This window comes from Sphaerodactylus townsendi, linkage group LG08 (assembly GCF_021028975.2).
Source record: "Sphaerodactylus townsendi isolate TG3544 linkage group LG08, MPM_Stown_v2.3, whole genome shotgun sequence".
NCBI lineage: Eukaryota > Metazoa > Chordata > Lepidosauria > Squamata > Sphaerodactylidae > Sphaerodactylus > Sphaerodactylus townsendi.
Window position 1 is genome coordinate 24,654,838 of NC_059432.1, and position 16,832 is coordinate 24,671,669.

Below are 16,832 nucleotides of genomic sequence, written 5' to 3' on the forward strand. Positions count from 1 at the left end.
TATTCTTTTGATATTTTTGAAATTATTATTTATTAGTTTTATTATACTGCCCAATCCCCGAAGGGCTGTGAGCGGTGAACAGAGGCCAACAGGCAACATATAAAATACAATTCTAAAATCAATATTTAAGCATTAAAATTGTGTAAAATACAATAGCAGCAGTACATAAAAATGTATTGACAGCACCCGATCCCAGACTCAGGAGGGGACTCGGCAGAAAGCTGACAATAACGTAGACAGAATCAAAGCGGGGGGGGGGGGCATCACGAAGGGCAGCAAATCCATGGCCAGCCTCCCCAAAGGCCCAGTGGAACAACTCGGTTTTACAGTCTCCTGAACTCCCCAAGGTCCCACAGAGCCCTAACAGATGGAGGAAGAGTGTTCCACCAGGCAGGAGATAGGGCCGTAAAAGCCCTGGTCCAGGTAGAGGCTAGCTGTATCATTGAGGGGCGGGGGACTACCAGAAAATTCACCTCCGCAGAACACAGAGGCCTATTTGGGACATATGGGGTCAGACAGCCCCGAAGGTATGAGGGCCCCAGGCCATGAAGGGCCTTATAGGTCAACACCAACACCAACATCAGATGTGGGGTATACCCCCAAGCTGATCATAAAAAATATCCGTTTATAAAACTTATCTTCCACCCCCACCAGCCAAGTTCAACTTTTTAAAAGTATTCAGGATATCATTCTACCAGTGTAACAACAAAATCAATTATCCAAGTTAAAGTGATGAAAGTTAATAATGGACCTAAGGCAACAATAACAGTCAAAAGCTAAGACTCCACTAAAAACATTCTTAAAAACCGCAACATGTATAACAAACACAATCACAATTCAGAACCATCTAAGGAGACTGATAAATAAGTGGGGCTCAAGCCTAGTATAAGTCAAGAATAAGGCAAAAAATAAAAGTTTTGGTGTTTGCATTGATACCAGGTGTGGGGGAGGGAAGGGGAATTTACATTTTATTCTGCATCTCCTTTTCATGATATAGGAATACAACAGCAGCAAAGACACCAGAGAAAATGTAAGAACATTATAAAAATTTGGTTTTGTCCTGATGTCTTCATTTCAGTTTCCTAGTTGGTGGAATTGGGGATTAAAATGGCCACAAAACAGCCAGACACTGCAGTTTACAGAAATTAAAAGGGTGTGAGGAAGAAACATGACAGAATAACTTTACTAAAAGTTGAATAATGTGCGGCATATATACTTGCAGAAGATGAAACACATATGTTAATTGTGTTTGGAAATAAACTGGCATCCCATGAAAAACTTTGGTACAGGAATAGTGGCTCCCCAGATCTAATTAAAATTTGGCCTTCACTGTTTTGTACTAATTGAAAGATAATCCAGCACTGAGTTTGTTACAGTAATCTAATCTGGATGTGATCAGAGCATGGATTACCTTAGCCAAATCTTGCTTCTCAACAAACGGCCACAGCTGGTGAACCGGCCAAAGCTGGTAAAAGATACTTATGCATCTCTGAGGAAACCTGAGCTTCATTGTCATGTCTTCAGTGCAGTCCCCCATGAGACAGTGCAGGTGCAAGCCAGCTATGGAGAACCGACTGAGAGACTTGCCCCCCACCCCCAAATCCAGAACTGAGAACAGGCTGGTTTCTGACCCAGACTGTCACATGAAGGAGACGGGGAGAGCTCTCCTTCCTCAGTTCTCTCTTTGCTGCTGTGGAGAGAGGACTGGTTTCAGCTGAATGCTTCATTTACCTCCAACTTTTTTTTTCTTTTGGTTTTTTTCATTAAGGTGTTCTAAGTGTGGAACAAAGATGACTCAAAACAATGAGCATAATCAATGCCTTTTCTGCCGCATTGACACTCATGTCTTTGGATGTGCCCATCTTGCTGCCGTTTTATTCCAAAGGCCAGACATGAACAGGCCTCAAGTCTTAAGGTTGTGTTGTGGGAACTGTCTCTCACTTTGGTGGATACTCCCATTGAGAACTCTTTAAAGAGGGTTCATACCCTCTTGGTCTGCTCAGTCCCGATGACACCATCTGCTCTGACTCGTGACTTGGCTTTGATGTTCTGAGCCCCCTGACAAAAAGGCTAAGAAGGTTGAGAATATCTCTCTGTCTTAACTGTTGTCTTCTTGATGCCGAGAGTCATCAGTGGCACATCTGCAGTCTGTTTTCCCAGGTCGTCCACTGGATGTTTCCTCTCGACTTTGATCACAGTCTTCTTGACGCTGAGGTTCTCCTGTTAGGCGTTGACAATCTCCTCAATGCCAGCTGTTGATCTTCCAGTCTGGATTAAGTCCTTGTCATAGTCGAGGTTGGAGTCTGGGGGCCTCTCATTGACAAAGCCCCCACTCCCCTCGATGTTGAATGTTGTCATCTCTTGACGTTTTTGAGGTTCCTTTACTTCCCTTGAATTAGGGAAAGCAATTGAGGTCTGTACCTCATTAATTTTTTCCACTCCTGCCCCTGCACATTTCATGTGGTTTCTGTTTGGGGATGTATGTGCCCTCATATGACCATTTGGACATGCTTCTATCATGCTTATCCCTTCCTGCGTATCTTTTAAGTCGACCGACAAGCACCTTTTAATGTCAGGACATGAGGAGGCTGCCTCTACTTCACCTCATCTGCGTCATGATCCAAAGGACAGACTTCCTTCAGACTCAAAGACAGAACCTGCAGACATGTTGATGCCTTCCCCAGAGGACAGTATCCAGGATACTGCAATTAGATTAGCATATAGCAATGCTCAGGTGGGCTGCCCACTTCAAGGTAAGACTGGTTCCTTCAGAGGTCAAGCCTCTTCAGCTGTTGGGAGAGCAGTTTTACAATCCTGATGTTATTGACAAGCTCACACTTCCCACACTTGGTGTAATAGACAGGCTCAATTTTTGCCCCTGTCTTCAAGCAGCAAGTAAGAGTTGACAGAATCTTGGAAAGAGGACTTGGCAGTTGGAACTGTTAGTTCAGTTAGGGGTGAGTTGGAATACGTACATACATACATACATATATAGAGAGAGAACTGAAGCCTATTACTGGCTGAGGAAAGATAACTTGCGGCAAATAGACTTGGAAACATGCATATAGGTCAAAAGTTCAAGTAATAAGAACATTGTTGTATGACTTTATGAATCACTCCAGTGTTGTTAGTAGCCTGCAATAAAAGTTAACTCCTTGTTCATGGTTAACCCAGCAGACTGAATGAGTGGAGTCTAAGTGGGCGATACACACACACACAGAGGAATGAATAAATGGTGATAGCGTGTGGCTTAAGCAGTGTTTGAGTCCCAGTCCCAATAACTATGAAGTATTTCAGTGAGAAGAAGAAGAAGAGTTTAGATTTGTACCCTGCTTTTCTCAGCCTCAAGGAGTCTCAAAGTGGCTTACAAACTCCTTCCCTTCCTCTGCCGACAACAAACACCTTGTGGAGTGGGTGGGGCTGAGAGAAAGAGCCCAGGATCACTCAGCAAGTTTCATAGTAGTGGGGAAACAAATTCCAGAACACCAGATAAATCTGCTGCACTTTCGGAGGAGTAGGGAATCAAACCTGGTTCTCCAGATTAGAGTCCAGTGTTCTTAACCACTATGCCATGGTGGCTGATAAAAGGTCTTCCTTGTCCAGGGGTATCTCTGTGAACATGGTCAGGGTTCTCTATATAATGAAAAAGAGAGAGGGGTGGTGAACTTTGACTAACTTGATCTACTTGTGTCCCTGAAGCTGTATGACAGTGGTTGTGGTGGGTGGCAGTGGGCCACTCCCCACTTACCTAGTCTGAGTGCAACCCCGCAGCGACCCCTCGTAGAAAAGCCTCCGTGGCTTTTGACCGTGGAGACATTTGTTCCCCACTCATTTTCCATTCAGGAAATAGCGCGGGGTTCCACATTAAGAGTCAAAGAGGCAATTGAGCGTTCTGATTGGCTGGCACGCGTGTGCGTCATTTACACGTGGGAGTTGCAGCCAGCTGAAGGCGGGGCTCCATTTTGATTGGCTGACCCGAAAAGTTGGTTTGGATAAGCTGAACGCATTGTTTTGAGACGTCTGTACATGCTGACGTCACTACCTGTTGCAAATTGCTTGGGCAGAAAAACGAAAGTAAAAATCGGTTTCGGTTTACACCGCCGACAACCCTGTGCTCAGCGGCACTTTGCCAAGCTGCAAAACCGTGGAGCTCGAGCAAAAAAGAGCAAAAAAGAGCAATGTTGGCACGTCTTGTTGTGCACACGTCTCAATTTCCAAGCACTTTCTGACGGGGACACCCTCCCTAAATAAAATGGCGGTTCCTGTTTCCTGATTGGCCGGAAGCTGCGCGTCAGAGCAAATCAGCTGCGCGTAAACAGCCCAGGTTCCCCACCCCCCCGTGGCACCTGTGGGGTTTTTGAAAATGTTGCTCTTTGCAGAGGACCTAATTTGCTGCGCGACAAGGAGGTGGGAGAGCGGCAAATTAAGGGCAGCTGCGCAGTGGGCACTGGTGGCGTGGGGAACGTCCATCCTCCTCGTGTCTTTTAAAGAGGTGACCCCGCGGCTTATGGTGAGTGGGGAGTGGCCCAGTGTTGGTGAGCAGTAGGTCACACTTTAGTTTTGGACATAACCAGTCATGGGGCAGCAGGTTGTCTTGTGAAGGAAGCAGCCTGCCTTGGTCCTGAGGTCATTTATGATTTAACAAACTAAAGCTGCAAGGTGGTGCTCCACTCTCCCACTTTTTCACATTGTACTAACATGCAAAAACCATAACAGTCTTAACTCATAGCATTACTAGTTTAAAATTGGCACCCCCTGATTATAATTAGTCCCAGCAATGTGGTGTCAAATTTGGTATTAGTTGATTTATCCAGCAATGTGTTTGTGCAGGGTTGCAAAGTTTGTTGAGTACAAACATCCCTGTCCTTTTCAGAAATTCAGTGTAGTTTACAAACAACACCAGATTGCAAGGAAAAGAAAACAGTAATTCAATAATAAAACCACTAAAAATATCACTTTCAGGCAGAAAGTCCACTATAGCCCTGTGAACTTTGGACATTTCACTGTCCTCCAAGGAAAGCTCTTTAAAACAGGACAGCTTAGCATGCCCAGGGAATACAGAAAGCAAAGAGGCCTTCTGCACCTTTTGAGGCAGGACATTTCACAGCACTGGTACAACCACTGAGAATATCCCTTTTTGGGTAAGGCTCAGGAAACAGAACTCATGGAAGATATAGCAAGGAAGAGGTCATCTGAGGAATGCAGTTGGTATGTGGGAGTATGTTGGAAGTTATGGTCTGAAAAGTATGTTCCTGGCTGTGATGGGCTGTAAATGTAGGAACCAATAGCTAGAATTGGGCCTGGAAGCAGACAGGTGCAGATGTTAAAGTACAGGTGTTGCATATTCTGCACAGCTAAAATCCTGACTGACGCATCTTTATACATAGACTGAGTTACAGTAGTCCAATCTGGAAGTTACGACACCACTGATAAGTGTGGCAGCATCAGTAGCATTTAGACAGGAGACTAACCTATCAACGAGATGTGCCTGAAAGAAAGATCTTAGCAACACTGCCAACCAGTTATTCACAAACAAAGCTGGGTGCAGGAGCTTTCCTAGACTCGACTTGATCATACAATAAGAGCTTAACACCATCTAAAGTTGATAAATCAGTCCCAGTTAGAACTTTCAGTTTGTTCACCCTCAACCATCCTATCATAGCCTCAAGACATTGCTCCAGGATGATCTCTGTGGATTCCAGAAGGTTAGATAAAGAAATACAGAACTGGGTAAAAAAGGTAGTTTCCCCTTCAGTCGTGTCCGACCCTGGGGTACCACAGCGAGCAGTGATTTTATAGGCAAGCCGTTTTTGTGGGGTTGTTTGCCATTGCTTTCCCCAGCTATTCTTTACCCCCTAGCTATGAGCTAGGTACTCATTTACCAACCAAGAAATGGATGGATGGTTGAGTTGAGTTGAGTTGACCATGAGCCAGCTGCCAGGATATCTGACCCACAGGGGGCTCGAACTCCTGACCGTTTGAGTGGCAGTGCAAGCACTTAACCACTACGCCTCGCAGCTCCTTTAAATCATCTATATATTTATGAATTAAATGTAAGCAAACTCCAAATCTGCAAATTATCTTATCCAGTGGTTTAACCTCAATATTAAAAATGAATAGAGGTAGAAATATATTCTTGTGTACCTCCACGTTAGGTGCCAGCTTGTTGACTTTGCCTCTCCAGTGGAAACACTGTGACTCCTATTTGTAAGGAAAGGAGACCTTTTGAAGGTTGTTCTCTCATACTTACCATGAACTTCAACCATTCTGGTAAAATATCATGTTCCACTCTGCTAGATACCACAAGTAAAATTCAGAGACCCGTTCTCCCTATTCAGTATCCAGCAGAGCTACTAAAGCTGTTTCCATCCCAAGACAGATCTGATGCTAGATTGAAATTGGTCAAGGGCAGAAGTGGCATCCAAATTTGTCTGAAGTGGTTCTTTCACCACTTCCTCAGTCACCTTGCTCAAGAAAGAGAAATTGAACAGTGGTGGGTGATTGTGCACCTCCCTCTAGTGTGGAACTGAGTTCTTCAGCAGGGCCATGGTTACTGCCTCCTTCAGCTGTTAAGGGAACCTTTCTTGAACCAGAGACACATTAATAATCTTTGACAGGGGGCTCTCACCTGTTCACGGCACTATTTAATCATCCATGATGGGAAGCGGTCCAAGCCATATCACATGATTCAGAAACAAGCACTCTGTCAACATCAAGCTGATAAACGAACAACAACTACTATTGATGGAATGTCACCAAGCACTCTTCTGCGGAGAGGCTCTATCAGCAAAGAGTCCTACAGAATCATTACAACCAATATCAGAATCCAACTCTTCAAGTGTGCTTTGGCCAGATGATTGAACCCCTTCTTCACCACCGTCGCTTCCACTTTATAGCCTTGCAGATGGGCTCTTTCGCATGTTTTGTCTGACTTGGCATTGAGTGTAATCCACAGGGAATTCTAGTTAAAATGAAAAATGGTTAGCTCTGCAGTAGGCATTCAGTTGTCCTCCTGTCTACTGAAGTACATGTAGTGGTGCTTTTCAGAGTGGTGAGTCAATCTCCGTTACCCCAGCAGCTTTTGGGCATCTAGAAATTACACTAATCTAACTAGGAGTCTTGCTGTTGAAGAGCTGGATCCAGTGCAGCCTTTCGGAGAGCACAAAGACTCCCTGTGGTATTTTATTCGGTTCCCCCCTTTTTGTGGGAATTAAAAATTCCCCTCTTCTAGATCTTTCCTGTGAGGGATTGGCGCCCCAGAGTAGAATTTCAGGGCATACTTTGAGCTGTTGTGAGAAGGACTAAGCCAAGAAAGTTGTATTCTGTGGGCAGCAGTTCTTATTCCATGAAAATTCTCTGTTGGATCCAACTTGAAAATAGTGTGGTGTTAAGTACTTTCAGATATTAGATTCTAATTATTGTAAACGAGGGGTTGTGTTTGGAGGAGAGCCTTGTTGAATTTGGAGATTACTGACTATGAAATTGTTTCAAATGCAGAAGTTTATCCAGTGAAGCTATTCCTTTGTGACAGTGGCGGGAGTTGGGGGATTGTACATTTCTATGTTTCATGTAGCTATTAAAGCTTCTGCTAGGGACCCAAAAATGGCATCCCTGTGCCACCAATAAAAACAAGTGGGATGTTTAAATGAGAGGTATGTCTTGTATTACAACAATTTTTATTTGAATTTGAATAACCTGCCGCTTGTGCTCTTCTAGTAAGGTTGAACCCATGTTTGTCCACCTAAACATGCTCAATTGGATTCTGAATTTTTGCAGTTCTGTTCAGTTCTTCCAACTTGTACTGCAGCAAAGGGAGGATATCTCTACTGATGACATAGTTTTGTTCCGTTTAATTTTTTCAATGTGTATACTGCCTTCCCTTTATGGGCTCAGGGTGGCTTCCAGCATATCATCAATATACAGTCATAACATATAAAACCATAAGTATATGAGCCAGTTAAAAACTTCAGATGGTCCATTGGGGTTCTGTGTTACCGCTAATGTCATCTGAAGCACTTGGTGAGACCGCAGGACCTGACAGGTCTTCTTTGCAGTCCTCCATTTAAAGTGCTACAGAGGCAGCTGGGGCTTTCTTTTGGCCTCCTTGTGTCTCATTTGCTTTACTTCATCTGTATGTGTGACATAATATGCTTGTGAGTCCCCTGACTCTGTACTTTATGGTCTGCAGCTTCCTAAGATCCTGGCTTGCATTTGGTTTGATTTGTGTGCTCTCCCATTGTCAGTCTTAAATGATTTCATTAAAGTTTATTCACATAGGACAGGTGCACACGCCACCTTTTCAATAATGCTTGATCATGGTTATCATTGAGGCAGAGGTACCGAATCAATTTCTGTTAGGCTACTGTGTGGATAACTAAACAGTAATTACTTTTCCTAATTTGTCTTCCAGAGTTTTCAGTGTTCATTTGAGAGCTTGCGAGTTACTACCAGCCTTCTTTAAAGTATTCTGTACATTTCCTAGTAGCTAGCTAAAGTGCACAGAGCACAATATTTCCTTGCAGAACAGGCAGGGCAAAACAGAGGCCTGTTTTCTTCATGTATACATGCACTGCATCAATCTGTTATAAGGAATCTGTAGACGCCTTTCTTATTGCCAACCCGCCTGCATGTTCTACTTCAGAGGGCCCTGACCTTTTTGAGCCTGCGGGCACCGTTGGAATCTTCACACAGGTTGATGGGCACAACCACAAAATGGCTGGTGGAGCCAGTGATGAAATGATTGCCGCAGGAGGCAGAGCCAACCAGTAATTGCTAGGGAGTGAGCATATACATAACTCTAACAGGAACTCTTCAGCATTTCAGGCAGTAGCTCTACTTAACAAAATACTTTTTAAAAATGAGTGAATTAATTAAAAACAATTTTCATGCATACACAGCTTATCATAGAATCATAGAGTTGGAAGAAACCTCAAGGACCATCGAGTCCAACCCCCTGTGATGTGGAACACATAATTAAGGAACTCCTAACAGGTGGCCGTCCAGGCTCTGTTTACAAAACCTTCGAACAAGGAGACTCCAAGGTAGCTTGTTCCACTGTCAAAGCCCGTAAAGTCAGTCATCTCCAGTGGCCACTCAGAAGCTCTGCTGGGCAAAAGGCCTACCCATTTCATTCCATTTCCTAAAAGCACTTTGTTCGCACCAGAAAAGGTATTGGCAGGTTTACTATGTTCCTTGAAGAAGAGTTTGGATTTATACCCCACCTTTCTCTCCTGTAAGGTGGCTTACAAGCTCCTTTCCCCTCCTCTCCCCACAACAGACACTTTATGAGGTAAGTGGGGCTGAGAGAATTCTGAAGAACTGTGACTAGCCCAAGGTCACCCAGCAGGAATGTAGGAGTGGTTCACCAGATAAGCGTCTGCCACTCAGGTGGAGAAGTGCGGAATCAAACCTGGTTCTCCAGATTAGAATCCACCTGCTCTTAACCACTACACCACGTTGAAAAAGTCTTGGAGAAATTGGCACTGAAACTCACCATATAAAAGCAGAAACCACAAATGTCTGCAATTTGCCTTCAATCCCTGATGCTCACCATCTTGGCTGATTCTGGTTATTTAACAAGGAAGCTATGATGGTGATAGACACAGTTGTAGCAAATGATAATGGTAGTAAATAAGCAGTAAATTGATGTAATTACTGTCATAGAAGGAATCCAGTACAGGAGTAGGCCTTTTGTGAATAGTTGCCACCAGAATCTTTAAATTCTTTCTGTTCAGTCTGAAGATAACAACATTTGCTTTTGCAGGTTATTCGAAGAAGCAGTGAAGAGGAAAAGCTATTATGCTTGGTCCGACAGCGTGCAGGACATCACTGTCAAACAGCCGTCATTGTGATCCTCATTTTGGCTTGGGAAGGGATTCCCCACCTTCTGGCTGACACCCTGTACAAAGAACTGACACAGAGTCTCAGAAAATATGGCTGTCCAACGAGCCGTCGGTGTGCACTCAACGAAGAGTAAGCAAGCCCTAGAACATTGATACTATGACGCACAAAAGTCTCATTATCAAATCCAATTATCTATGAGAATCTGATTAGCCTTTTTAGATTTTGGATTAGTTATAATATATACAGTTTGAAAAAAAACACAAAGGAGCTGTTGTTCTGTGCTGGCGTGATGTTCCCTCTGCACTGTGGGATTCAGAAAACACTATGAAGTGTGTGTGGGAGGACAGCTTTGAGTTTCCTGCTCTTCATTTCCACTGCTGGAAAAGCAGGGAATATATGAAGGCAAGTATCACATACACCTGTATAAAAGGGAGTGCCCTCAAGTGCCTATCCACTGTCTAGTGTCTTGAGGGAATTCCCCCCCCCTCAAAATAAAAAGGCCTCTAATGGACAGTACAGCTCTGACTGAGCATTTTTCTGTCTTTTTCTCATTTCCTCTGTCAGAGCACACTTTTAGTAACATGGGGAGAGTGCTTGAGAGTTTGTATTCCTCTTTTTCCCACGATTATCATTCTATTAAACTGTCAGAATATTCTTTGCTGCACACCAAGGGCACTTTTCATTTAGGCATAGATGCTGCTCTGAAGGAACACCCAAATAACCAGTTTTCTTTCTGACAAGAAATTATAAACTGGCACAGAGGCTTGTAACATTGAACTGTGAAATTAAAAGATTTTATTTACAGGAGCCAAGTGAAAGAGATTTGCTGGCAAAGGAACTATTCACAAGTTGTTTTAGTAACTTTTCCTGGTTGAGACAAGTTTCATACAGGTCACTTATCTTAGTGCAGTGGTGGCGAACCAATTGGCCATGCTGGCAGGGGCTGATGGGAATTGTAGTCCATAACATCTGGAGTGCCAAAGGTTCGCCACCACGGCCTTAGTGCCTTCCCATTGTTACAGTCACTTCAACTTTAGGGGGGAAATTAGATACTCTCATATAGATATTAAAGTGTTCTGTTTGGCTTTCTAGCCCTTTGTTTAAAAACCTTAGTTTCTACCCTCAGCTGAGTATAACTCACACAGTTCCTTGAATACTAACTTTCAAACAGACTCTCCACTAGAGTGTCTCTCTCACACAGTGCTTCTCAGAGAAGGATGGCTACTCTCCCTCTGGAAGCTACAGTCCTCTCTCTCTCTATAACTCCCCACTCTCAGGAGCTTCCTTGCTCCATATCTGAGTGGGATTCTCTTTGGAGAAAACTACCAATCCACCAGTGTGATTGATCAGTGTTACCGTGTTAAGGCTAACTCAAGGACATTGGCACAGATCCCCTAACTGAAATCTGTCCTCCCTGGCCCTTAATCAGAGTAGCAGAGCTCACTTTGAACTGGCCCTCAGCTACCAAAGAACGGATTTACAACAGAACAGCTGTTTGTTCTGGCTCTCAATTCCATTCTTTCCTCAGAACTCCCTGTCCTCTGGCTATAGGACGCCGGGTAGTTCTCTCAGCCAGTCATGGCGAATTGCAGATTAACCCTCTGGGCTCTAAACATTCTACTGCCTGAATGTGCCTAAGTGTCTGTATATGTTACAGCGAGCACATTAACCTTCATCTTTTAACAGGTTGTCCTTAATCAGGCCCCCAGCTTGCCATGCTTCCTTTGATGTCATCTAGGGATCATAACAAAACCCTTTTGCACTTCTTAAACCAAAGCATGGTACCTCTCTACATGTCTCAGGCTGCTCTCAGATGTTGTAACAAGTGGACATTAGCCTGGCATGTGCACGAACCTAGCTTTTTGCGACGTGCACCTTGTTCTTGCTCCTTTTTCCTTGTGAGGAGCACTGGTTTAAAACAAGCTCTGATTACCAACAACATATAAATGTAGACTTAGCATTCTAACTTGGAAAGGGGGGAAATTAGCTGTGGTTAATCTATGCACCTACATGCAAACGTTTGTGGTGCCCTGGATATGTTTTAAACTAGCTCTGCTTCCTTGTATGCCACGTGAAGAGGGAAACATGAAGGATGCACAAGCATGGCGATGCACCAAGTTTATGGACCATCCCATTCTTAAATTGGCCATGCTGATAAAACTGCTGGGAAACAGTTTTCTGAATATTCTTTTCCTACTTATACCAGGCATGCGTTTATATGAGCAGCAGTGGTGTAGGAGGTTAAGAGCTCGTGTATCTAATCTGGAGGAACCGGGTTTGATTCCCAGCTCTGCCATCTAAGCTGTGGAGGCTTATCTGGGGAATTCAGATTAGCCTGTGCACTCCCACACACGCCAGCTGGGTGACCTTGGGCTAGTCACAGCTTCTCGGAGCTCTCTCAGCCCCACCTACCTCACAGGGTGTTTGTTGTGAGGGAGAAAGGGCAAGGAGATTGTAAGCCCCTTTGAGTCTCCTACAGGAGAGAAAGGGGGGATATAAATCCAAACTCTTCTTCTTCTTCTTGCTAGCTGACAGTCCCTCCTTATTCTTCCACAGTCGTACATGTGCTTGTCAAGGTCTTGATCCAGAGACATGTGGAGCATCTTTCTCTTTTGGCTGCTCGTGGAGTATGTATTATAATGGCTGTAAGTTTGCCAGGAGCAAAATCCCCAGGAAATTCCGACTTCTCACAGATGATCCCAAGCGGGTAAGTGTCTCCCCTCCACACACATGCTCTGTTGTCCTTCCATAGAGTTTTTACTGTTACTTTCAGGGGCTAATAGCAGAGACAAGGTACCTTCACCTTGTCATTCTTACAGGACACTTAATTAAACTTTCAAGGCAATTTGGTATTTAATACAGTGCCATTGTTTCCCCCACACACCTGTCGTTGCTATTTGGATTTCTCTATGTAGATTCAGAACTGCTACAAGAGAGTTTTGATAATAACCAAACCTTTTGTATGTTGTCAACTTACAGCATGCTTCTCTGAATATTTTTTCATTCAACTCTTGAGTTTTTCACACAACATCTTCAACTCCGTCAAACACCTCATAGTTCTGCATCTGTTGGGTGGGTACCAACAAATTGTCAGTGGAAGGCACCGATAGCTGCAGATATTCCCCCCTTCATTAGTCTTACCCCAAGTAAGTTGATTCACAGGACTGCAGGACTCACATGGATTAATAACTGCATGGGCTAGGGAACTTCAGTGGTGCAGGGGAAGGTAATGAAACCACCCTCCTGCCTTGTCTATAATCTGAGTGGCACTGAACAGGGTGGGGGGCGGGAAGAGGATGAGTCCACCCACTTTCCCCTGTTCAACTCAGCCCCCTGACCTGCATGGGTGTTCATGGAGGGGTGGAGGGGCATGCAAGGGAAGGGGAGGGAGGGGTGGCATGCAAGGGAGGGAGAGGGGACCCAGCATCTGGACATAGCCCACCCACCCTAACAGAGAGAGGGGAGGGAGGGGATGGCATGCAAGGGAAGGTGAGGGAGGAGTGGCATGCAAGGTAGGGAGAGGGAGGGTGAGGGGTTAAGAGCAGGTGGATTCTAATCTGGAGAACCGGGTTTAATTCCCCAATCCTCCACCTGAGTGGCAGAGGCTTATCTGGTGAACCAGATGTGTTTCCGCACTCCTACATTCCTGCTGGATGACCTGGGGCTAGTTACAGTTGTTCGGAACTCTCTCAGCCTCACCTACCTCACAAGGTGTCTGTTGTAGGTAGAGGAAGGGAAAGGAGCTTGTAAGCTACCTTGAGTCTCCTTACAGGTGGGGTATAAATCCAACCTCTTCTTCTTCCTCATTCACATGGACCTCCTGGCTGCAAAAATCAGCTTTTCCAGGGTGAGAAAGGATTGTAGTGGGGAGAGGAATGTAGAAAGTCTCATCATCCTTCCACCCATGAATGCAGTTTCCTGTTTCCCACCACTATGCTCATCGGAGTCTGATGCTTTCCTTCAGCTTAAGTAGCTCTTCTGCCGTGGAAGAGCCATGTGTTGGAGGAAGACATCCTGTTTTGCTAAGCAGGGTCACAGCAGGCAAGACATTGTATGCCCTCTGCCCACTCAAAAATGTATCATTCACTTTCAGTTTACCATCGAAGTGTTTAATATAAATAAAGTTGTTCTTATTTTATGGATGAAAATGTCCCTGGGGGAAAAAACTCTTTTTGGAGCTGTCTTTCTCTTCTTGTACCTTCGTTTTAGCTGAATGTTGATTATTGATCATTTTGCAGATGACATAAAACTAGGATGTATAGCAATGCAAATGCAGAAGAAGATAGATTCAAAGTGCAGACAGATATGGATCATGTGAGGAATTGGATGGAGTGAGATGAGGTTAAGTGTAAAGATAATACTTTTTAGGTAAGAATAGCATGTAGTAGAAATGCAAAGCTAGAGAGATCGATTATCTAGAAAAGAGTCAACGAGAAATACTGGACTGTTGCGGTTTTTTGTTTTTGAATGTGGGTGAGTTCATGGTACGTTGTGCTCATGCAAAATCCATACAATATCCACCAAAGAAAGTGTAATCAAAATGACTGTGTTATGCATATCTACTCTGAATTTCTCATACACACAGAAGTGTCATTGGAGAATGGTCTAGAGTTACACATGAGTAGGCCTTTACTCACAAGGTAGCTAATACTGGCAGCCTTTGGCCCTGTCTCCTTTTAGGTATCCTGTCTTTCCTTTTCTCCTAGTAATTGACATGCCCCTTTGCTTGGGGTTTTTCCAATGCTGCATACCCTGACCCAGTGTGACATACTTTCACTGAATATTCAATGCCAGATTCTGGTTTACCAGTTAATTCAGAAACGGAGGAGAAAGGAACCTGCCACGTCTCACTGATCACCATCCGTAATTCCTTTACACTTTCTTCTTCCTGGATTAGTCATCCCAGTCTTATTTTGTGGTTTTTAATAGGGAGGAAACCCCAAGACCTACCCTTTCATGAAATGTTGTATTATTTATTCTGTTTTAATTTTGTGGTCAGTCAGTCAGTCAGTCAAGTATTTATTGTTTGAGCCATTGGCTATAACAATATTTTTGTGGTATATTTATTGAGATATGGGATGTTTTCCTGTGCTCAGAGCTTGTTGGATTGTCTGAATTCAGAGCCTTCATTTCAAAAGTTTCCAGTGGCCTCAAATGCTCCAACAATGGATATCAATATGTACATCTAATGTTTTAGTTGGCTAGTACAAAACAGAATGAGAAATCCATATTAACATGCATCTAAATTAATTACCTTCATCCAATATGAAAGTCTAATTTAAATCAAAACCCTTTGCAGCATTTAGGAGATTTTTTATTGTTGTTGACCAGGTTGCAGGCCAGCAAAACCCTCATATAAATGTTGCATTGATCAAGAACTTAGTGATTGGCCTTAGCAAACTTTTCATTCCTCTGCTTTAGGCCCCTTACTGTCATCTTCAGGATGGAGATTATGGTAATACTGATCTACCTTACAGGGCAATTGTAATGGTTCCTGAAAGAACATATGTGAAGTGCTCTGAGCACTCACTTTGAAAATACTGCATAAACTCTGCTCCTTTTAAATAACAGACAGTTGTAATGATATTATATAGGGCAGGGGTCTGCAACCTGCAGCTCTCCAGATGTTCATGGACTACAATTCCCATCAGCCCCTGCCAGCATGGCCAATTGGCAAGGGCTGATGGGAATTGTAGTCCATGAACATCTGGAGAGCCGCAGGTTGCTGGCCCCCGATATAGGGGATTCCCAAGTATGATATTCTGTACACAGAACAGATACATGTCCATCTTTTATTGCCACCAGGATGCCCCTTCAAATATCTCTAGTAGTCATTGGACTCAAATGGAATGTGGACAAAGAAGAGGGAAGCTGAGTTTGCAAGCCCTTTGCGAACTCCTTTTTGTACTAAGTGATTGACTTGATGACTTTTCCCTTTGATGCTCAAAGTATGTCATGGCCTACTATCATGGTTTTAAGAATGCCTGTAGGGCAGTCATTAAGTTGCAGGGAATTGAATATGTACCATACTAGGGCTATGTTCATATTGTTCTCATAATTTTCACAAACTATAAAGTATATGATGTTCGTTTTCTCTTTCTTTGTCCAGGAAGAAAATCTGGAAAATAATTTGCAAACCTTAGCTACTGATTTGGCTCCGCTGTATCAGAGACTCGCTCCAGATGCTTTCCAGAACCAGGTAGGTCTTAGAAAATATCAAGATTTAGACACACAGTGTCCCCATCCAGTACTTGTACACTGCCCTTAAGGTATGAACTAAAAGAAATTTTTGTGTTATTTGCTATTGGCAAATTGGACTTATATAACAGAGTGGACGATTCCTATTAATTGTAATCACGGCCTTCCAAAAAGACTTTTACAATAGATAAAATTACATCATGAAGCAATTTGCCAGTTTTGTAGCTCTACTGCATCATTATCCCTGAACCCTGATCTGGTCCTCATGCCTGTTTGCTTTTATAGACTCTCTTTTGCAAGTCCTCAGGCATCAATGAGGATCAGAATTCATAGCTATGTAATCAGCAGGAGTATACCAGTCTCTTTCACAGAAAGTTGATGCAACCATTTGTTGGCCACCTTCAGCTGTGCCACTCTCCGAGCCAGTGAATTCCACTGTTGAACAGTCCTGAGGTAATCTGCAAAAGCAGAAAACCGGCTGTTACAGCTGTTAGAGGGTGAGGTTTTTGTGTGTGTTTAAAGAAGGTACTTAATTGAGCATATGTAAACTGTTCTATACAAACAGTTGTAAGATATGGGACTCTCAGTCGTCATGTGTTAGTATTGGGGACAGCTGATTGCAAGAAGACATTTCACATGCTTTGGTAAAAGGTAAGTTACAATATAATCCTGAACATAGTTTTAGGTTTCTAAGCCCATAGGAGTTTTAATTGCTGAGGATTATACAGTTAGTGTGTTACAGCTATCAGACTTCTTCTAGGTTCTCTACTTGCTCACCATGCTAAGTTGTC

The 16,832-nt window shown here is 43.5% G+C and overlaps 1 protein-coding gene across 1 annotated transcript in view; it reads left to right on the plus strand.

Moving 5' to 3' along the window:
- Positions 1-16,832, plus strand: part of TET1 (tet methylcytosine dioxygenase 1) — a 102,021-nt gene that overhangs the window by 69,264 nt on the left and 15,925 nt on the right. Inside the window, exons 7-9 of the mRNA XM_048505953.1 lie at positions 9,764-9,972; positions 12,400-12,550; positions 15,953-16,042. Of these exons, the coding sequence (XP_048361910.1) occupies positions 9,764-9,972; positions 12,400-12,550; positions 15,953-16,042 (450 nt within the window). The remainder of the gene's footprint in view (positions 1-9,763; positions 9,973-12,399; positions 12,551-15,952; positions 16,043-16,832) is intronic.